The 23,676-nt window shown below is 43.0% G+C and overlaps 1 protein-coding gene across 1 annotated transcript; it reads right to left on the minus strand.

Moving 5' to 3' along the window:
- Positions 1 to 1,402: 1,402 nt before the first annotated feature.
- Positions 1,403 to 12,318, minus strand: PLET1 (placenta expressed transcript 1). The gene is made up of 4 exons (XM_082684362.1): positions 12,120 to 12,318; positions 6,494 to 6,695; positions 4,053 to 4,114; positions 1,403 to 1,775 (listed from the first exon to the last, which is right to left on the minus strand). Exons 1-4 carry the CDS (start codon positions 12,298 to 12,300, stop codon positions 1,483 to 1,485), a joined length of 738 nt encoding a protein of 245 aa, XP_082540488.1. The 5' UTR covers positions 12,301 to 12,318; the 3' UTR covers positions 1,403 to 1,482.
- Between the last annotated feature and the right edge of the window lie 11,358 nt (positions 12,319 to 23,676).

The raw sequence follows: 23,676 nt of genomic DNA on the forward strand, positions 1-23,676 counted from the left end.
TGAGGAGCTCCAGGAATCAGTCTGTTCACTGCAGCAACCATTAAGCTGGCAAAGACTGTCGGAGTGAACTTTCTCAATACTCTAGGATCTAAAAAAACAAAAAACAAAACAAAAAATCCTTCCAGCTATTAGAGGAATGCTTAATGAAGAAAGAGGCTGCTAAATTTTGATATTTAAGAAAATCTCTCAGGTCGCTGGCTGAGCTCTGAGATAACAGGAGAGAGCGGTCAGTGACCACGCTCAGTAAGGAATGCGGTCTGCACACGATAGTTGGGAAAAGTCCCTAAGCAAATGGACGGTGGCCCTCAGCAAGCAGCAGCCTGCCCTGGAAGGGAGGCAGAGCCTGATTTCCAGAGTCACCACGTTTTAGCCTTCAACATGTCCGGGGTTCAACAAAAATCAAAGACCTACAAGTAGGAAAGGTGTGTCCTATTCACAGGGAAGAAGAAATTGACAGAAACTGTCCCAGAGGAAGAAGGCTAGTTTCTAGATATTGGCATCTTGGAATTTAGGTAATTATTAGAACTTTGCTGCTTATTACCAGGGTATTGTTGGAAATCACATGCTTTCTTTTGGTTTTACATTGCATTATGAATATTATAAATATTTTTCCCATTTCTTAATGGAAATTACCATTAATGAAAAAATGACCAGTTTGTATTTGAAGAGAAGTAAAATTGGGAAAACTTTGCCCTTAGATCTGGCTTTGAAAGCATACACACTCTCAGCATTCTATTAATTTTTTAATGTTCATATACATGAATAAAATTAGACAGCATGTTGTACTTTAATCACTCTATTAAAGACTTATATTTGAATTTAACACATTTTTGTTTGAAGTGTAGCTTATTTGGTATGACATAGGAAATAGTATCTTTATACCATCATATTTACCTATGGTTGTTTGCTCAGACATGGTACATTCCTGTTTTCTAGCCCTTCACGTGCTACTGGTGTGGCCAATAATATCAGGACTATTCCTTTTTCCTTTCCTTTTTGGGTGACATGAGTCACAGAAGCTCTGTGTAAGCTGAGTGGGTTTGGTCAGAACTCTGAGATCATCCTGAAAGTGAAGAAAGGTTGTTCCCACAGAGACTCAGGTATGGAGGAATCATTTGGCAGTGAACAGAAGTTTACGTTGGCTGCGGAATTGGCTGTCAGCATGTGAAACCGAGAGCCAGAATTCCAGGTTACACCCGGACTAGGTCTAAGTAGTCAACAAAAAGCCTAATTTCTGTCTTGAGAGACACAACTGAACATCCGTTGATGTTCACCAGTTGAACATCTGTGTGCCCCAAGTCCACCAGTGAATGGACTAGCTACCCTCCACCAAGTGACACCCAGGTCTCTGTTTTGGTCCAAAGCAATGGTAGTAGAGTTGCCCATTTGAGTTGCCCATTCACATGCCTGTAAGAGCACTGGCTTGGAACTGAACTTAGGAGGATATGGTAGAGGCAGGAGCAACTGTTTTTCAGCTTTCTTCTAGGAGAGGAGTTTGCTGGTGAGAAACACCAGCAGGATCTGAATGGCACTTGTGATTGGGCAGAGGAAGGTTCTGTTGGCCAAGCTGGTTGTCCTTGGGACTGGGTATGGGGTTGTCCTGGCTGTGAAGAAGTGTCTTGTCATTGGGGTTGGGTGTGGGGTTGTTGTGGCTGTGGAGAGGTATTTTCTTGTTGCAGTTGAGTGTGGAGTTATTCTTGTTGTGTAGATGTGCCCTGTTGTTGAGGTAGGGTGTGGGTTTGTCCTGGTTGTAGAGATCTGGGAAGTGGTTGTGTCTGGAAAACAAAACAAAACAAAACAAAGGCATCAGAACCTGCTTTGGGGGGGCACTGGAGAAAGGAGGCCAATCTGATGGAACACTAGAGCCAGAGTTTATGAGCAAACTTCCGTCAACACTTTTTAGTGGCTAAGTGTATGTAGAGGAGTAGGAAAACCAGGGAGTATAGAACGTCAAGGAAGAAAAAATAAGTAAGAAATATTCTCCACCCTTAAGGTCTACACAATCCTACAGGGGAAGGAGTTTATACAACCCCTTGTTGGGTGGGTACTCCGTCCTCAAATGTCTTCATGTGCTTAATGTTATATTAGACAGTGCAAATATGATCCAGAATGGCAAAATTATATATTTTTTCTTGCTAATTTCAAAGGTTGCATGTAACGCTTATGAGAATTAGATATCAGGGTGCCTGGCCTGGGTGGCTCAGTTAGTTAAGAGTCTGCCTTTGACTCAGGTCATGCTCCTAGGGTTCTGGGATCGAGCCCTGTGTCGGGCTCCCTGCTCAATGGGGTACCTGCTTCTCCTTCTCCCTCTATGTGCTACTCCCCCTGCTTGTACTCTCTCTCTCTGTCAAATGAATAAATAAAATCTTAAAAAAAACCCAAACAACTAGTATCATCGAGACCTGAGGATGCCTACCCCTGCTCTAAAGCAAGTACCCAGAAGCCCCATTCAAACCCTGGAATCTCTTTCTGTGATTTCAGAGGCACTTCTCATTCCTCTGTGCAGGGATCTGACCACCCTTGGGTTCTCTGAGGTTGCCTTCCAGAGAAGCAGAGATAACCAGGCCCTGTGGGTAGTCTGATCTTGGAAAAACTAGAGCCTTTTTAATGATGCCTCCAAGGGTCTGTGGATCAAAGAGGATTATATGGAAGAAGAAAATAAAGGGAGAAGTCCAGTGATTTACTCAGACTCAGGCACTCTCCCCTGGTGGGAGGGTGCCTTCCAATTACAAGGCACTGTGTTTTATCTCTTAGTGTTTCCCAGGGTAGATATTTCTCCAGTATCCCACTGACCCACTGAACCACAAGGTCTGAACACAATGGCTTGCTTGCTTCCTTCCTTCCTTCCTTCCTTCCCTCTTCCTCCCTCCCTCCCCTCTTTTCTTTTTTCTTTTCTTCTTTCCTTCTAAGCTGGATTTTATTAATGTGGAGCCAAGGAATCCTGATTAGAAGCAAACACTTTTTTCTTTCTTTCCTAGCATTTACATGAGTGTTCATCTTGAAAATGTCCTTCAGGAGGAAAATAACACCCCAGTCTTTTCATAGAGGGGAACAACCAAGGAAGCCATGAAGGCACTCACGTAATAGATTCCTTAGACAGAATCACTTTGAAATTTGTTGTTGTAGATAGATATCCCTTGTGTCCACATTTGCAATGTATGGCCAGCAGGAAGATGGGCTGCGTACTACTTGTATTTCAGTGTTGGGGGACCCCCAAGGAAGACCTGTTATCTAAACACTGAGAAGGACTAATGCTTCTTGTTCTTGGTTGAACTTTGTATTTAAAAATTTCATTAAGAATGAAAGATTGTCTTTTTATAGTTTTGAGGGAAGTCTAAGATAAGTGGAAAAAAGTGTAAGATATGGACCGCGAGTCCTAATTTCTCCATTTACTTTCTGTGTGTCTTCAGGCAAGTTACCTATCTTTCCTGCACCTCAATTTCTTGAATTTGTTTTAGCTCCCTAGAAGAAGGTAAGAGAGAAGGAATAGGACAGAGAAGGCAAGAGAAGGACGAGGAGCTTCAGGATGGCTGTAAATGGGGGACAACAGCCTATTAAAGGTCAGTGGAAATCCTTGGTGGTGGCCAGAGGCCACTCTAAGAACTAAGGAAAGTATGAGCATTTCTATACTCTTCTTCAAGCCTTCTTTGTGCAAATCTTTACCCCTTTCCTTGAGTCCTTGGTTAAAGTCTGCTATACCTAGGAAGGCATTGTGCAAGTGGGAATGCATTATGGAAATTAAGCAAAGAGCTGATTTTCCTATCCATCGGTGTGGCATTGGACATAATGGCTTCCAAGGAAGCAGGAATCTGGAGCCACAGGTGGCTAATAAAAGGCCCCTGGGAGTTGGCAAAAATCTTGGGAATGGCTTTTGTTTCCCAGAGGCATAGGATAAGGGGTCACACTGTCTTCTGTAGGTCTCAGGTGTTCGGGAACTCAGCTGACATCTGGATACCACATGATTAGAAGACTCTTCTAAGGCACCCACCATCTAATTTTCCACGCTGACCGAGTCACTGCCAGATGTGTAAATAGGCCACAGAGGAACTTACCTTTTCTTCCTAGTTGCAGAGAAGAAAATGTAGCAGCATTGTAGAAATTAATACTGAAGGCTCTGTGGAGGGCAAATCAATAAGAGATAATGGTGAGGTCCTCCGCTGTGGAATTCACAAGTCTAGCGCTCCCTTTTCTGCCTTCCCGGGAGATCCTGACCTTGGTGTTCTCTACAGCACCGTCAGCCGATCATTACTGATCTGTTGTATGTTGCCTTGACTAAGATTCTCCATGGTCTTGCTCCAGTGAAGCTCTTGTCCATCCCCCACCCCACTGACTTCAGCATCCTGAACTCCCCACAAGCTGGAATGCACTTCTGGTCGTTGTTCAAGCCAGTCCTGCCTGTGATTTCCATCCTGGTCCCATCTGCCCAGATACTGCACAGTAACTTCTGTGAAGTCATTTCTCCACGTTGTCATTCCCAGACAGAGCCCCGTTAGAGAGACGTGCCCTGTGACTGCATGGCCTTGCTGGGAACCAGTCCCGCCATGAGAGGGCTCCTTGAGGGCAGGTTCTGTCGGCAGCAATGTCTGACACGTAGTAGGTGCTTAATGCTTATTAAGTGGTCTCTACAGCTTGGTGTGTTGTTCTGTCAGTGGTCGCGTTATTAACCCCGTCTCCCGTTCATACATTCAACAGTTAACTAATGAGTGTGCGCCACTTGCCAGTCCCCGTGCTTGGTGCTGAGGGGACAGTGGTGAACGAGACAGGCATGGTTCTTACCCTTCTGGCACTTTACAGTCTCTTCAGAGAAACAGACTTGCAACAAAACAATTGTTAAATCATTGATCGCAGTTGTGACGTGTTGTGACAAAGCAGTGGAAGTTATGAGAGTGCAAACAGGGAGCTGGAGCCTGACCTGGGGGTTTAGGGAATGCTTTCTTGAGGAACTGATACTCAACTTCTGCAGTTATTTCTGTAGGGGCCTTGCCTCCCCAAAACTCATTGTGGAGCCCCGTGGACAGGGACCTCTTCACATCTCACTGTGCCCCGCCCGGCTGCTCTCCGTACCCCCATCATATGTGCTGCTCCCCTCGCCGTGTCAGGAGTGGGTACCAAGGCTGAACAAGCAGAGAGGCCAGTGCAGGGTAGGAGGGGTCTGCAGACCACACTGTTGGTGGGAATGTGCTGTTTCTGTGGCAGGTTGTTACCGTTGGGCCTTTTATCTGTTGTTGCATGGAGTGTGGAGGCTTTAATGAGGTGAGAGGAAAGCAAAGTCGTTGCCCTGATTAGCTTTGGCCGATTTCTAAGAGACTGCTGTCCTCGGGAGGCTGGAATGCAGCAGTTCCCTCGGATTTGGGGCCCAGTCACCTCTCCAGAACCAGCTGAGTCTGACCAGGCCCCAAGATGGTGGGAGAAGGCAGGATGGCTTGATGGCATCAGAACCACCAATGTCCACAGAGACTTGGTGGCTGTTCACTACCAAGGGGACACCACTAGGGGCCAAGGCCCGATGGTCAGACCTGCCCTTTCAGTACAAGTGGCAGTCTGAAAGTGTGAGGGCCTCTCAACATGGGCTCCTGAGGTAACTTGGATAATGTCATTAGCTGAGAGGAAGGTCTTTCTGTTAAAGTGTAATGCAAGCCCTCATGTGGCCTTACCTCACAGTCTGAGGGTGTCCATTTTGTGTGACATTAGAAAGCCAGTTTTATGACACAGTCATCACATGTGGCATTTCCAAAATGAATGTGTGTTTAAAAAAATTATTCTCTGGAATTTGAAGCAAACAGCATGCCCAGTGACAATGATTCTTTGCTTCACCAACTTTAGTCAGGCTCCAGAACCTTCTTCTAGGCCTGTCTGTGTACCTCATTATAAAATCCGGTTTTAGTGAGAACCCTGCTAAATCAGTTCAGCAAGTACCTCCCACCGTGTACCCCTAACACCTAGTTCTTCGTCTTCTCCCACCCCAGGGGAATATCTGATGGCCCTGGCCTGCCTTCTGCAAGAATCCTGTTAGGTCAGTTTAGCCAGAAGCCCCCCTCACAGGCCCTATTGTTTCCTCTCAGTGATCCCCACCCTGCTCCGTGGCTCTAAATTCCCACTTGCTTGTGATGTATTCAGAACTGAACTTGGTTCTATCCTGAGGTCTCTTTTCTCCTGTTGCAACAGTCCCAAATAAAGTGTTTTCATGTGTTTGCTTGTTTGGTTTTAACCACTCTACAGCTATGGGTTTCTTTAACACTAGAGCGATCTTTGTCTCTGTTGCACCTGCCTGGGAGTGGGGGAGGGGGGAGGAGTGTGTGTCTGTGTCTGCGCACATGTGGGAACTCCTGCAGGGAGAAGGACAGAGTAGTGAGGCAGAAAGGAGTGCAGCTACTAAATTTTCAACATCGTGTCTGGAGTGCGTTTTGAGTCACCCAAGGTCAGCGTGAAACTGTGTAAACCCCATCTGCGCTTGTACAAGCCCAAAGCAGATCACACAGGGGTAGTTTCTTACTGTAGCGCGACTGTGGTTATGTTCGTCGAGTTAGGAGATACCCAGTTTGCCATGAAGATCTGATCCCTCTGGTTATCCAGGCGATACAGGGCACTGTTGCGGCAAACCTTGTCTGCTTTCTCCCAGAGGCCCAGTGAGTTGTTGTTCGCGTCCACGGCTCGCAGGACCACAGAGCTAACGCTGGCATTCACGGGAACCCATACTAGGAGGGAAGGGTAGGGAACCAGTCAGCCATTTATGCAGTCAGAGGGGGGATGAGGGTCATGAAATCAAACTTCAGCAGGAAAAAGGAAGTTACAACCAGTGTGGTACCTACGGTACGATCCCATCTTAAATGCGGTTGCAGACAAAGGTCTGGAAGGAAATAGAAGATATTGACTATGGTGATTTCTTGGTAGTGGGATTATCAATTATTTTTATTTTCTTCCTTGTGCGTTTTTGTTTTCCTCATTTTCTCCAGTAAATGGTAAACAAAAGAAGACCTGTGCTCTGGCCCTGGTTTTGCTGTAGAACAGAGGTAAGATCCTGGTTGGCTCTTAACCTCCAGAGCCAGGTTCCTGTGCACCAGATAAAGGAGATGGGTTGTTCTGCCCTTCTCTCGGGGGGAGAGCAGGGTGGGGAGAGGCGGGGTTGTTGCCTGGGAAGGGGTCAAGTGGGCCCACTGGGCAGTGTGTCATGACATTAGGCACCCTGAGTGCCAAGTTAAAGCAGAGCCCATTCTTGGTCCCAGAATCACTGATTCCCTTGGTCTCTGTTGTTGAGTGTGAGGGAAGGGGTGTGGTCTCTGAGCCCCTGTCCAATAATGCTAGGGTTTCCTGGCCTTCCCCAGTCAGGTAATTCTTCCCTGTTGACCTAGCATAGGATATACTCACAGGGACAGCACTGACACTTGCCAATTCTAGCATTCTGATATGTAACAGGGAGCGTACTTCAAGAGGACATTTCAGCCTGTCCATTCCCTCCCTTAAAAGATCCCTTCTGGGAGAATTTCTCAGTGCTAAAGTGTTATTCTCCAGGGCCCTGTCAGCCACCCAAATCCTTTGAGAGGTTTTTCCGTACAAAGCAAAGAAAGTCAAGCATGTGGCACAATAGGATCAGACAGTACTACTGGATAAGAATTCTAGCTTTCACATTTAGGAGCGAGTCATTTCCTCTCTCAGCCTGTCCGTCACTCGCTCTGCAAATAATTATGGAATGCCCACTCTACACCAGGTCTGGTCCTGGGTCTGAGGATGAGGACATTAGCCCTCATGATACAGAGATCATAGTACCTTATCTACAAGGTTCCTGGGAAAAGCACAGAGAGTGTAAGGCTTTCAACACATGATGGGTGTTGAATGAATTGGGATTGTTATTTATTTATCTTTTTTAGCACAAAACATTTCTGTTCTGTTGTTTTGGCCAATCAGGGTAGGCTGAGCCAAACCCCACTGGCCTGACTTGCCCACTGAGAACCTGACCCTTGTAGACGTGTGCACGATAGTGAGGAGGGTGGTGCTCAGCGATGGTATCCTGAGATCGTACCAAGTCTGTCAGTTCTCCCACGGGCAAGCTCTTGTTTCTGCTGTTACTTCTGCTCTCCCTCTCTCACACTGGCTTCCTGCCTCCTTCCTTCCCTCCTACGCATCTGTAACCTGGGTTTCTGGCCTCCACCTTCCCTCTTCAGGCTGCAGCCAGATCACTTCCACATACAGCTTTTCTGTGAGGACAAAGTACTCTCCCAAACCTTTCAAGCGCCCATCTTTCTAGACGACCTATAGATTTCTGCTTTTACATTTTTACTTCTGTTGATTACATACCCAACATATGGCTTTTATGACCTTCCTAACCTGGCTCGCTGTGCTTTTTGCACTCCTGCTCTAGGTGCAGCCAACCCTCCTCGGTTCTGCAGGTGCAACTGGCCCATACCTGCCCTTGACCTTTGTTCATGTCTGGAACCCTGCCTTCTCATCACACATCCCATCCCTGCTTACTCTCCAGGACCTTACCTATGTTCCACCTCTGGCCCAGTCCAGCCCTCTCTTCCTTTCATTCCTGAAACATTTACATTTGTTCCTATAGAGTTGAGTAGTTAATTACATTCTGGCTTGTTCTCTGTACTGTGGTTTCTTCCATGTCAGTATCTGGCCAGCCCAATGCTGGGAACTTGGAGGGCTCTAAATAACTACTGATTGATTTAAAAAGTTGTGCACTCAAAAATGAACTATTGGGACTTCATCAAGATCAAAAGCTTTTGCACAGCAAAGGAAACAGTCAACAAAACCAAAAGACAACGGACAGAATGGGAGAAGTTATTTGCAAATGACATATTGGATGAAGGGCTAGTATCCAAAATCTGTAAAGAACTTATCAAACTCAACATCCAAAGAAGAAATAATCCAGTCAAGAAATGGGCAGAGGACATGAACAGATATTTCTACAAAAAAAAAAAAAAAAAAAAAAGACATCCAGATGTCCAACAGACACATGAAAAAGTGCTCCACATCACTTGGTATCAGGGAAATACAAATCAAAACCACAGTGAGATACCACCTTACACCAGTTAGAATGGCTAAAATTAACGTCAGGAAATGACAGATGTCAGTGAGGATGTAGAGAAAGGGGAACCCACCTACACTATTGGTGGGAATGCAAGCTGGTGTAGCCACTCTGGAAAACAGCATGGAGGTTCCTCAAAAAGTTGAAAATAGAGCTACCGTACGACCCTTCAATCGCACTACTGGGTATTTACCTTAAAGATACAAATGTAGTGATCTGAAGGGGCACATCTACCCCAATGTTTATAGCAGCAATGTCCACAATAGCCAAATTATGGGAAGAACCTAAATGTCCCTCAACTGATGAATGAATAAAGAAGATGTGAGATATACACACACACACACACACACACACACAATGGAATATTATACAGCCATCAAAACCCACAAATCCTGCCATTTGTAACAAAGTGGATGGAACTAGAGGGTATTATGCTAAGTGAAATAAGTCAATCAGAGAAAGACAACTATCATATGATATCTCTGATATGAGGAATTTGAGAGGCAGGGCAGGGGGTCGTGGGGGGGGGTAGGGAGGGAAAAAATAATATAAGGTGGGACCGAGGAGGGATACAAAGCATAAGAGACTCTTAAACTTAGGAAACAAACTGAGGGTTGCTGGGACTTGGGGTGGGGGTAAGGATAGGGTGGCTGGGTTATGGACATTGGAGAGGGCATGTGCTATGGTGAGTGCTGTAAATTGTGTAAGCCTGAGGATTCACAGACCTGTACCCCTGAAGCAAATAATACATTATATGTTAATTAAAAAATAGTTGTACACCCAGTGCTGGACAGTGCCCTTAAATAAGATGAAGGTTCAGGCAAGCAGGCAAGCACCTTTTATCCCTCTTGCCCATGGAGGCAGATACATACCCAGCACAATCTTAATGTAAATGTCACTGCGTCATGGGTTTCTTTCACTGATACCAAGACAGACCCAGAGAACCTCTTCTAATGTTAACCTGCCTGAGCTGCATGTGTGCTATAGGACATTCCAACCCATTTATACATGACTTACCAATGTTGACACAAACCCTGAAATTTAAAAAACTTTAAAATCAAAATAAGGAGAAGTGGTTGGCCTTTGTTGGTCTTTACCAAGTCTCCTCAAAAGTCCTGAGTCCCAGTGCAATCCTGCAATGACACTCTCAGGAGGAAAACATGGAGCCTGTTGTGTAATCCTGGGTGTGGAGTCTGGCACTTCACATCTCCCTGAGCGTAGGATTTTGACTCTCAGCTTAAATAATTCACATAGTGATTTGGTCTATCACAAAGTTTTAGCACATTTCTACTCTGAAATGAAGTGGGGTAAAGTTTGGAGAAATGCCTGGCACGAAATAGGTGTTCAATGACCTGGAGTTCCTCTCCTCCTTCCCCTTTCTCTCTGTTCTACCCAACACCTCGGCAAATGTTCGATTTCCCCCTCACCCAGCATACTCCCTTTCAAGGGGTCTTACGGATCCTCTCTTGACTGTTCTCCTGCCTTGCTTCTCTCAGAAGAACCCCAGTCGACATATCTCCACCCGGCATTTTCACGAGATAGTTTTCTTTTTCTTCCATGTCAACAGCAAAATCCCTCACCTTGTGATATGTTATCTTAAGTGTGGGGTCTTGATCTCTTTTGTAGCTGTCCCTCGACCCCCCAGGTCCTTCCCCATGTGCAGGGTCACACATATGCCTTCCTGTCCTCATCTCGAATTATAAGATTATCCTCCCTGTTTTGGGAGGACAAGGACTGAGGGAGTGGGATACAATGATCTGAGTCACAGCTGAGGCCCTTAGTGACAGTCCCCAAGGAAAAAGAGAAAAGGACAAGCTGGGACAAGCGTGTGAAGGCAGACCATTGTCATTCTCCTGCTGAAGTCTGGAATCTGTGGTTCATGGCTGTGGACATCACCTCGGTACTCTCTGCAGAATTTGGTTAGAGTTCTAGGAGAGCAGGACGACATAGTAATGAGACAGCAGGCTCTGAAGCTGGACATCCTGGCTGAACAGAGCTGGACAAATCTTGGCTGTTACTTAGGTTCAGATACTAGCAATGCTATCCACTATGGCCTTGGGTAAAACTTGAACTTCCCAATGCTGCGGTTCTCATCTGGGAAGATAATAGCATTTACCCTTAGGACAGCACCCAGCATGCAGTAAGAAGTCCTAGCTCTCCTTATTGTAAGTGAGGGTCGTAGAGTGCAGTGGTTAAGGACTGGGTGTCTGAAGCTGGACTGCTCAGGTTCGTATTCCAGCTCCATCCTGTAAGTAGCTGTGACCTGAGGAAGTGACTAACACCTCTACCCCTGTTTTCTCATCTGTGAAACGGGAATGGTCATTGTATGTTATCTGCCTAACATATTTTTGTGAGATCTAAATGCATGAATACATGTAAACCACCATATTAAATGTTGTTTTTATGAAAGTAATAAGAAATTACCTTTCTTGACTTATAGGTTTGGCTGATCCAAAACAGAATATTTGTTAAATATTCTATGTACCTTGAAGAAAAGCATTGGACTGGGAAGGAAAGACCAAGATTCAGGAGCCGGCTCTGCCCCTTAATAGCAGGGGAGCCCTGACCTGTAACCTAACTTTTCTCAGCTGCAGGCTGCTTATCATAACCAAGGTGGAAGAGTAGCACTCTCCCTGCCTAGCTCACTAGGGTTTCCACCCACACACCAAAGGCAAACAGTGCCTCCCGGTGTTGTGCAATATACTATCATCCACGGTGGCATTGTTTTATCAAATGAATGTGAACAGACCACACATTGTGATGCACTTATTACCCGTGAAAACAATAAAAACACCCCCTCTATTGCAGTCTGAGAACTTTCCACAGGTGTGCTCTTGCTGGGGCTGTTAACCTGGGTGTCAGGACTTCATGACTCCTGGCTCTGGTTTGCACAAAGGACAGGGAGGAAACAGTCCCACCCAACCAACTCTCTCACACACAGGCTCTTTCTGTTTCTGCCCCCACTTCCCATCTGGGTCAAAAACATATGTTTTGTGTGACTGAGAGCAGGAGTAGAGGGGTGTGCTCTGAAATTCAGTTAATTCCCCTCAGAAGACAAAGGACAACAAAAAGAATGGCTTCTCCTCACCTGTGTAGTTTGTGTTGCTTTCATAGACATCTGAATTGGCCATGATGCCTTGGCCAGTGGTGATGACCTCATTGAAGAGGACGCAGTTGTCAATGTCACCTGCAGAGCTGGCAGAAGAACACAGTAGTCCGAAGCATAGAAACAGCCAGAGTGGCAGCAACATGGAGCTGAGGACTGCCATGGTCTTGACTTGTTTGGAAACTGCTGGTCCCGGTGCTGGGTAATACCTACACCTCAACTGTTTTTATGCCAGGCTGGAGCTTCTGCGTGACGTCACACATGCAAATCTCCTTCCCACTCCTCCCTAACATGAACGGGTGTTGGAAATTTGGCCCAGGATATCAGTAGAGATGACTCACCCAGTACTCGTCAGCATGACCCTTTACCAAGTCCAGTTTTGCTCAAGAAGGGGAAGGTATTGATCATGGTTCTATTTTGCATCTCATTCATCTCAGCCTCTGCTATTTGAAGAAAGCTGTTGAGAAAAGTCTTAGCACTGGCAAAGGAAAATTCAGAGTTGAGTAATCATCACGTACCTGCCCCATTTAGAAGCTCCACACTTCTCTGTAGGGAATTCAGGCATAAAAGCTATGTTTTCTTGGAATAGTACATATCATTTTCTGGCTCCCCTTTATTGAACATGTTTCCAATCCCAGTTAATTTTGTGATTAGCATAAAACTAGGAAGACTGTGCTTTTGGATTTATATTTATTTTCTGGAAAGAAATAGCGTTGGTCCACCTTATTCCTGACACATTCCTACATAGTGCTATAACACAAGGAAACTACTAAAAAATCAGAAAATATGTTTTCTTATATCTCTCTAATGATCTTTAGGATTTATTCACTGAAGGAGTACTGTGTAAGTAGAAAGGAACCAGAAAAAAGTAGGATAGAATCAAGATGATATTTATATATGTTTTTTCTTTTTTCTTTTTTTAAAAAAATATTTAATTTATTTATTTGACAGACAGAGATCACAAGTAGGTAGAGAGGCAGGCAGAGAGAGATGAAGGGAAGCAGGCTTCCTGCTGAGCAGAGAGCCCGACGTGATTCGGGGTTCGATCCCAGGACCCTGGGATCATGACCTGAGCTGAAAGCAGAGGCTTTAACCCACTGAGCCACCCAGGTGCCCCTATATGTTTTTTCAAGAGAAGTACTCACAGACTGGTAGAGCTAGGACCTCTGAAAAATATCCTCCAGAAAAGCAGTGAGAACACTAGCAAAAAACAGTCAAAATCAACTTTTTCTTAACTCTTGAAATTAACCAAAGGCTTACAAAAATATGAGGGGCATTTGTTTAAGAAAAATGGCTGGATCTCCTTGAGCACAAAGAACATTGTGGCATTTTAACTTGGCTTATTTACACCCCTTTCAACACACCTCTGAAACCAATAGCCTTGGGCAACCCCTTTGGGTCTCCTCCCTCTTTGGGAGCTTTGTACTATCAATTTACTATTGCTCAATAAACATTGAAGAAAAAAAAAGAAATCAACAGCCTTGCCACTATGGGAGCCATGTAGACTGGCAAATGAGTAGCCAATGCAAGGGGACAGAGTAGGCTTGGAACTTTCCAAAAGCCTCATTTCCAGAGAACTGTCACTGTGTGACTTGTCTAGAAATTGCCTATGGATCTGAATTCTCAGATTTCATTAGTTGCCCACCAAGTGAACTGAGCAGGGACATCAGTGGCTGCATGATAAAGAAAATAGACTTCACAGAATTAATTTATAAAAGTCACTAAACAGACACCAGCCACAGCAACAACGAACAACAATAACCCATGGAAAATACAACAAACCCTAAGAGGGAGGGGTATCACATACCCAGAATGATCACATTGTATTTTTTAAAAGTCCAGTTTTCAACAAAAAATTACAAGACATGCAAAGGAACAAGAAAGTATGGTCAGTACACAGGAACACACCTCCCAGCCAATAGAAACTGTCCTTGAGGAGGCCTAGATATTAGACTTAGAGATGTTGTCTCAAGTATTATAAATATAGTCAAAGAAATAAAGTAAACCATGTCTAAAGAGTGAAATGAAAGTATGAGAATAATGTCTTACCCAATAAAGAATATTAATAAGGAGATAAAAATGATTGAAAAAAAAAAGTAATTTCGCTGTGGGAAAGTATGATAACTGAAATGAAAATTTTGGTAGAAGGGCTTACCAACAGATTTTAACTAGCAAGAGAAAGTATCAGTAAACTTGAAGATATTCAATAAAAATATCAAATAAATTTAACAAAAGAAATGTAAGACTTACATATTGAAAACTATAACACAAGACCCAGAATAGCCAAAATGGTCTTGAAAAAACAATAACAACAAAGTTGGAAGACTCTTGCTGACTACAATTTCAGAACTTGCTACTAAGCTATAGTAAGGCAGCACTGTACTGGCATAAGGATAGACATGTATAGATCAATGGAATAGAGTTGAGAGTCCAGAAATAAATCAGTTGATAATCAACTGATTTTTGACAGGGATGCCAAGACCGTTTGATGGGGAAAGAATAATTTTTTCAACAAATGATGCTGGATGGGACGCCTGGGTGGCTCAGTTGGTTAGGCGGCTGCCTTCGGCTCGGGTTGTGATCCCAGCATCCTGGGATCGAGTCCCACATCGGGCTCCTTGCTCGGCAGGGAGCCTGCTTCTCCCTCTGCCTCTGCCTGCCATTCTGTCTGCCTGTGCTCGCTCTCTCCCCCTCTCTCTCTGATAAATAAATAAAATCTTAAAAAAAAAAAAACTGATGCTGGAACACTGGATATTCTCATGCAGAAGAATGAAATTGAACCTCTAACTCATACTGTCTAGAAAATTAACTTCAAATTAGCATTCAAATCAAGAAAGTAAAAAGACTATCCCAATAATGGGAGAAAATATTTGCAAATTATCTAATAAGGGCCTAGTACCCAAAATATATAAAGAACACTTAAAACTCAACAATAAAAAGGCAAGTATCCTAATTTAAAAATGGGCAGTGAGTACTTTCTCCAAAGAAGATGTACAAAGGCCAAAGAGCACATGAAAAGATGTTCATCATTATTATTAGGAAAATGCGAATAAAACTACAAAGAGATACCACTTTATAGCCAGGAGGATGGCTAAATGACAGATAACAAGTGTTGGCCAGGATTTGGAAAAATTGTAACCCTCATGTATTGCTAGGGGAGAGGTAATCAATTTGGAAAATAGTTTGGCAATTCTTCAAAAAATTAAACACAAACTATTTTATGACCCCAAAACTCCATTCTTAGGTATATACTCAAGAGAATTGAAAACATTTGACCACACAAAATCTTGTACATGAATGTTTATAGGAGCATTATTCCTAAAGCCAACGGATGGAGACAACTTAGGTGTCCATTAACTCTTGGATGGATACCCAAGTATGTTATATCCAACAATGGAATTCTGTTCAGCTATAAAAAGGACCGAGGTACTGACAGGTGCTACAACATGGATGAGTCTTGAAAAAGTTATGCTAAGTGAAAGATGCCAGACTCAAAAGACCACATAATGTGTGAAAGCCCTTCTATGAAATATCTAGAAGAGACAAACTAATAAAGACCCAAGTATTTTCTGAGGACAGGGGTTGGGGGGCAGCAGGAGGGTACGGGGATGGGGGGAGACAGGAAGAATGTGAAGTGACTGCTTATTGGTTTGGGGTTTCTTTTGGGGTGATGGAAGCACCCTGGGAATTAGATGGTTGTGACAGTTTTGTAATTGTGTGAATATACTAAAACCCACCAAATTGAATTTTATGGTATGGGAATGTATCTCAGTAAAAATGTTTATTTACATACTATTATGTGTAAACAAATTGGGGGTAGTAGAAAGAATGCAGCAAAACCCTAATATTAGATCCTGTTTAGAAACCTAGCTTTGGGAGAATTTTAACTTATCTGAAGTTTAGTTTCCACTTCTGGAAGTTGGGACATTAATACCAATCTTACATATTTTTATGTAAGTTAAATGAGAAATATATGTTAACTGTTTTGGGGGATGAGATGGGTCTGGTATATAGTAGGTGTATAACACATGTTGATTTGTTCCCTCCTTTGTTTTTTCATACTAGGTTGAGGCAGTGGATCAGAAGAAAATAAAATATATAGGAGTTCTGCTGTTGGTATGGAGACAGTATTCTAGACCTCCCCGTGAATTGGGGGCAGAAGATTGGGGCGGAGGGGAAAAATGATAAGCAGAATGATTCCATTCATTTACTGCATTGTGGAGCTCCACCATAGAGAGGGCCAGTATGAAATCATCCACACTGCTTCTGGGAGGAGGGAGCGTCTGTTGGTTGCCGGTACAGCTATTGGCAAAACAAAGTTGATCTTTGATTTCTTCCAGAAAGGACTTGAGTTTTCTTGGGAATAAGAGACCACAAGAAAACTAGTTAGAGGGGTGCCTGGGTGGCTCAGTGGGTTAAGCCTCTGCCTTCAGCTCAGGTCGTGATCTCAGGGCCCTGGGATCGAGCCCCGCATTGGGCTCTCTGCTCAGCAGTGAGCCTGCTTCCTCCTCTCTCTGCCTGCCTCTCTGCCTACTTGTGATCTCTCTCTCTGTCAAATAAATAAATAAAATCTTAAGAAAAAAGAAAACTAGTTAGAAAAATAAATACATGTATTTGGGCTTCCCACTATTCTTCTACCCGTTTCTCTGTAATTTTGGACTCTAGTTCTAGAAATTCACACTTTTTAAAACTCCATAAGTATTCTTGAACGGTACTTTTAAATCTCGAATGTACATTTGAGTCACATGGAACATCTTGCTGACATGCAGTTTCTGATTCAGAAGGACTGGCGTGGGGCCCGAGACTCCTTGTTTATAGCAGGCTCCCAGAGGGTGCTAAGATGTTGCTGATCTCTGGAGCTCACCTTGCACAGCAAAGGTTTAGAAGCTGATCTGAGTAAACCAGGTTGGAACTGAATGTCAGACTAGTTGTTAAAGTCAGAAGAGCTGGGCTCTGTGACTGTACTGGGTACGCCAAAGTTTCCTGTTGGCCTAGAGCTTATATGCTGAGACTTCATGCTACAGGAAGTGGTGGGCAATTCCATAGCTCCTCGTCTCTCTAGGAAGGAGAGCTTCCAGACAGAAGAGAGCAGCTGATCTTCCTAAGGTCAGAGTCTAAAGAGAGGTTCCCTGATACTCCCAGGATCATGAACCTGAGGCACCTTGGCTGGTTTTTGATCTTGTCTCCTGGGTCTGTCAGAGATGTGGGGGTTGCAGCATCGCCACCAATGGGAACAGAGCACAAGCCTTAGGGTCATAGAGGCCCCAGTTTGAATCCTGAATTCTTTAAGTTATATTATGGAGTTACTAACACAATCCTTGCAGGATTGTGTCAAGTTTTAAGAGAGCATGCAGGGAACATCGCTTTCTTAGTCTTCCTTCAGTAAACGGGGGTTTTTAGCCACCCATGGCAGGGCAGGGTGCAAATCTAAGAGGAAGGGCCACCAGGGAGAGCGAGGGGCCTGGAGAATGTTTACAGCCCTCTCTCTCGTTTGCCCACAGGGTATGCTTACATCTACATGTTGACTTGGGGACTACTTGGGCTGTACCCTTTGGCTTTTTGGATCAGGAGAGTAGGTGTTGTGTTTTTGAAGATCCTGTAGTGTGGATCCTTAAGCGTTAGAGGATAATCTAGTGGTCAGCAGTTCAGAAGATAGAGCTCATCCTTCTCATTCTCTGAGGCTCACAAATTCTCAGAGAGAAAACACACTACCGTAGAGGACATTAAGAATTTTCAGGCTGAACTGGCTCTTAGAGATCATTTAATCAAACTTCCTCATTCACGTCTGAGAAAACTGAACACAGAAAGTCGAAACTTTCCTATGGCTATAGCCATACTTAGTGGTAATGTCAGGGCTCGGACCACACTGCCCACCTCCTTCCATCCAGCCAGATGTTTTCTCCACTGTACACTTCTACAACCCAGTAAATAAGTGTCTGCTCCTCCTCAGCATCTGAGATTCAGATGGGCCAAAGTCAAGATATAATACATTTTAATTTTAATATTCAATGCATTATAGTAATTCGATACACTACATAATTTTAATTTTAAAAATTCTAATTTAATATTAAATTAATTTTATTTTATATGGGTGTATACTTTGTGGTACATTTGGGACTCTTGCTAGTCGATTTGCGTTTTATAGAACTTGGAGAAAAATGTACTCTTGCAATAGTAGATTGTTATCTTTGCTTGAGACCTTTTGTCAGTCACATTCCTGGCTTCACTTAATCCTAAATTGTGCATCAGTGGCACATTTGGGTTGACACAGTGCTTTAGCCATGTTGCCTCATTTGCGTCTTTGGTCAGGCGCTAGGGTTGAGCTGTACCGCGTAAGATGCTCGTGGTCACACAGCTTTAGAGGAAATACCCCTGCCTTATAGGCCATTGTTGTGAGGCTCCTGGCTGTGACAGTTCATCTGGTTTTGTGGAATAAGAGGAAGGAGAACAAAATGGTGAGATTTTGAAGGAGCATGTAAAAATGTAGTCAATTTAAAGCTTGCTTTTTATTCAAACATTATAGCTTTTTGACATTTTATTAAAATGTCCTTTCTGTTGTGAAATTATGGTCACTGTAGATTGTAGCTAGTAAATCCTCCCCTTTCATCTGTTTGTTTTTTAATGTCCTTATTTGGCAAAATGAAATATTAGTACCCTATCTAGGTCCCTGAAATCCAAAATCTGGAGCCCGGGGATCTACAAAGATTTACTTTGTGTGGTAACATCCAGAAATGCCGTGCGTTATTGTGGCAGGAAGCAGGAATTGCTGGTATTCAAATGAATATTAGAATATTCAAATATTCAAAGACCTCTTTCTCAATAAGTGTGAGATTGGATCTTTTTTTTTCCTATTCTCTAATTAGGTTTCCAGAACTTACTTATACCTTAATGTTTGTACCCTTTGACCACCATCTTCTTTTTCACTCTATCTCTGAGACCCTGAGAAACACCATTCTAATACCTGCTACTGTTATTTCAACTTTTATTTTATACATATAAGTGAGATCATGCAGTATTTGTTTTACTGTGGGAGACTTGTTTTTTTTTTTTTTTTAGCATAATGTCCTCCAGTTTTATTCATGTCACAAATGGCAGGATTTCCTTCCTTTTTAAAGGTTGAATAATATCTCAGTGTTTGTGTACAGATATAATCCATATAGTCATAAGTATGTACATATGTATATCACAATTTCTTTATCCATTTATATGTCAACAGACATTTTTGTTGTTTCCATGTCTTGGTGACTCTGACTAATGAACATGGGAGTGCAGATATCTCTGTGAGAAAGTGGTTTTATTTCCTTTGGATATATAGCCAGAAGTGGGTTTGCTGGATCATATGACAGCTATATTTTTTAAATGTTATTGACAAATCTCCATATTGTTTCTCTTAATGGCTGTGTCAATTTGCCATTAACTTTTATTTATTTATTTTTTAAAGATTTTATTTATTTATTTGAGCAGGGGAAGGGAGGAGCAGAAGGAGAGGGACAAGCAGACTCTGTGCTGAGCACAGAGACTGAATGGGGCTTGGTCCAAGGAACCTGAGGTCATGACCTGAACTGAAATTAAGAGCCAGACAATTGGGGCGCCTGGGTGGCTCAGTGGGTTAAAGCCTCTGCCTTCAGCTCAGGTCATGATCCCAGGGTCCTGGGATCGAGCCCCATATCAAGCCCCATATCAAGTCCCATATCTGCTCTCTGCTCAGCAGGGAACCTGCTTTCCTCTCTCTCTGCCTGCCTCTCTGCCTACTTGTGATCTCTGTCTGTCAAATAAATAAATAAAAATCTTAAAAATAAAAAAAAAGAGTGGGATACTTAACTGGCTGAACCACCATGGTGTCCCACCATTCACTTTTAAATGTTGCTGGGAGGTATATTCTTTTTTCTTTCTTTCTTGCATTGAAGTGTCATTAACATAGTGTTTTATTAATTCAGGTGTACAATATAACGATTCAGCAATTCTCTATATTACTGAGTGCTCATAGGGAAGTTGAATCTTTTAAGCTCCTCCTTCTCACCTTAGCATTTAATCAGAAATTAGTTTCATTCATTTTTAGGCAGAAAGACGAGGATTGAGGGCACCCAGCATCTGGTCAGAGTGGGTTAGTGGGTGAGGAAGTGAAATGAGACAAGAGAAGTCAGGGCTCAGAGCTTTCCAGTCTCCACACAGAAGAGGAAGTAGAAAAAGCATCCCCAGCAGAGGGAGGAGGCGGGTTTGGACACCCCCTTCACTGGCCAGCTGGTGGGAGTTCCTGCCTGGAAAGACAGGAGCTCAGTGCCTGAGAGGAAGTGCCCTGCAGGGCGCCCCCGTCAGTTACCTCTGGAGAAAAATGGTGCTCCTTAGTTCCTCTTAGCTACACTTTGGCACGTCTTTGGAGGGTGTGACATTTCACCAAGAAATTCAAATGCATTTTCCCAACTGTTTAACTGGACAATTCAATAGTAAAAACATACAGGACAGTTTAATTGGTGGGACGTGACCTGAGCTCCCAGGATGGGCGGTGGGCCAGTGTGGTGGGTGAGCTGACAGAATGCAGCACAGGTAGCTCTCCAGGGGCAAAGTCAAGGAGACGTGGTACTTATGGGAATCCCCTTACATCCAATTCTTTTAAAGTGTATTGATTTTCTAATATTCTACCTTGTTCATGTAGGATTTAAGGTAACTTACAGAAATACAAGGTTTAAAAAGTAAGAAATGAAGGATAGAGGGAAAATAAGGGTAGAGAGAACAAGATAATAAGAGGGAAGCAGGGTTCATTATTTCAGAAATGTTTGCCGGTGTCTCTGTAGACTTGGTATTGTTGTAGGCAGAGGAGACTATAAGAAACTCCCGCTTCTGTGGAGTTGATGATGTCCTGATGTAGCATACGGCAAGGCTGCTGACTAGCCCTGAATCCAGCCTGCAACTTCCCCTTTTCAATACCATCCCATTAGTTGAGTCATAGAAACATCCTTAATTCATTTAATTCCCATCGATGCTACTGACTTCTACCATTAACCATGAACAGTGATTTTTTTTTTGTATGTATTTGATACTCTGTACTAGCATTTAAATATCACTACTGTATACTGTGGCACCTTACCTTTTCTAAAAACCAAGCAGATGACTCTCCTAATAAAAAATAGGCTCTATTTCTAGGCTTGGGCACACACTCAATTTTGTCACTTGTATTAATTTCAGAGGTCTTTGTAGCTCTGTTCCTGAAACTTTTAGAAACACTAACTTAAGAAATTTAAGTCTTATTCAGTAAACGTGTCTTTCAGTTGAGAATTAACACTTCAAAGATTTTCTAAACAACACGTAAAGAATATTTTTAAGTGATCGTTGAAATTGACACATAAAATCTAAAAATTCCAATGAACTTGTAGATCCTGAGAATACAATAGATGTGATTCAGAGATACACTTATTTATTTAAATTATTTATAATGTGTTGATTAATTAATGAGTAAGATCATATTTTAAGAACTGATACAAATATTATTACTGTCGTCAATAAAACTTTATAAAAGGTAATACATTACCTTTTTTAAGAATACATTTTTGGATACCCACAACATATACTCTCAAGCCAGAGATTTTGATCTACTTGGTGTACCGTAGGTTCCGACATCTGAATTTGAAAGCTCTGTAGGGTTGAAGAGTGCTCTGCTGGAGGGTGTGGAGAAAACAAATTAAATCATACTTCAGGGTCTGGTGACAAGTGGGACAAGAAAAGAAGTGACTTTTTTTAAAAGAAGATTTATTTATTAATTTTTAGAGAGTGAGCACACATGCACGCCACACAAACACATATGAGTAGGGGGAGGGGCAAAGGGAGACACACTCAGACTCCGGCTGAGTGTGGAGCCCCACTGGGAGTTCGATTCCAAGACCCTGAGATCATGACCTGAGCGGAAATCAGGAGTTGGACACTTAATCAATGGAGCCAGCCAAGCACCCCAGAAGTGACTATTATTGAACCTTCTTGATCCAAACTTTGTGATATGGTTGCTTTCTAGCTGATGCATTGAATCCTTACAACAATCCTGAGTGAGGAAACTTCACCTCCATTTTATAGGAACCAAGATTTGGCAATATTAAGTGAATTGACCAGAAGCTAGTAATAAGTAAAGGAGCTGAGATATAAAAATATTTTTATCTACTCCACCTTGTTACAAAAAAATGATTTGGGGCTATGAGCCAGGATTTGAACCTCCAGGCCTTTTCTTGGCTACGGGTTCCCTCCAGGCTATGATGTCCCACTATGAAAGATTCTATAAGCAGAAAGTGATTTGGTTCAGGCATTATAGGAACATTACCTTGATCTGCTAAAATTGAGGCTCTGGTGCTTTTCTTTTATAAGTAATTCTCAGGAACTCTTATATTTATTATCTATGAGTAGTAAGGAAGCTGTTTTATTATAGGTAGAAATAAGTTTTTCTGCTGTTTTACTCTGAGAGACTAAGTACTATTATTTTTATTTGATTACTCCAGAACAGTAGTTCCCAACGGGGTGGGGGGCGATTTTGCTGCCCTGGGGCATTTGGTCATGTCTGGAGGCATTTTTGTTGTCAGGATTGGTGGTGGTGGGATTGCTACTCACTTCTAGTGAGTAGAAGCCAGGGGTGCTGTGATTTCCAAGACAGCCCCCACAACAAAGAATCATCCAGCCCCAGATATCAGTAGTGTTGAGGTCATGGAACTCTCCTCTAGAGGAAAGGAATTACCTGATGATGTGGAATATTAATAGTTTTAATTATAACAAATAAATGCTATTTATTAAAATATCCGTGGTGGGGGCGTCTGGGTGGCTCAGTGGGTTAAGCCGCTGCCTTCAGCTCAGGTCATGATCTCAGGGTCCTGGGATCGAGCCCCGCCTTGGGCTCTCTGCTCAGCAGGGAGCCTGCTTCCCTTCTTCTCTCTCTGCCTGTCTCTCTGCCTACTTATGATCTCTCTCTGTCAAATAAATAAATAAAATCTTTAAAAAAAATAAATAAAATATCCATGGTGTTCTGAACCCTTCAATGTATGTTTTTGGTATCACTTCCAAAAGAACATTAAAAATGATTTCTAACCCCAGGAAACTTTCACACCAATGGGAAACCAAGAGAGTTCTGAGAATTTGAGCTTCTAACAAAAGGGAAAAATCAGGGGCACCCAGGGGGCTCAGTCAGTTGGGCATCCAACTCTTGATCTCAGCTTAGGTCTTGATCTCAAGGTTGTGGGTTTGAGCCCATGCTGGGCATGGAGGCTACTTTAAAAAAAATTTTTTTTTTTAAAGGGAAAAATCATACGATGTGAAGGAGATGTGCACTGTGGCAGGGAAGATGGCCCCTTCTGTGTGGGTGGGTAAGAGCAGGATCTCTGAAGTCAGGAAGAAAGATCTGTGCTGCGGACCTGCTTCTCCATGGGCTATCCATGTGACGTCAAACCAATATGTTGAACTGCTCTATTATTTGCTTTCTAAAATAGGGATAATGGTAATACTTATTCATAAGGTTGTTGAAGCTTTTAATGAGATGGTACATGTAAAGCACAATGTCTGGCAGACAGGA

Source organism: Mustela nivalis (genome assembly GCF_964662115.1).
Source record: "Mustela nivalis genome assembly, chromosome: 9".
NCBI classification, from domain to species: domain Eukaryota; kingdom Metazoa; phylum Chordata; class Mammalia; order Carnivora; family Mustelidae; genus Mustela; species Mustela nivalis.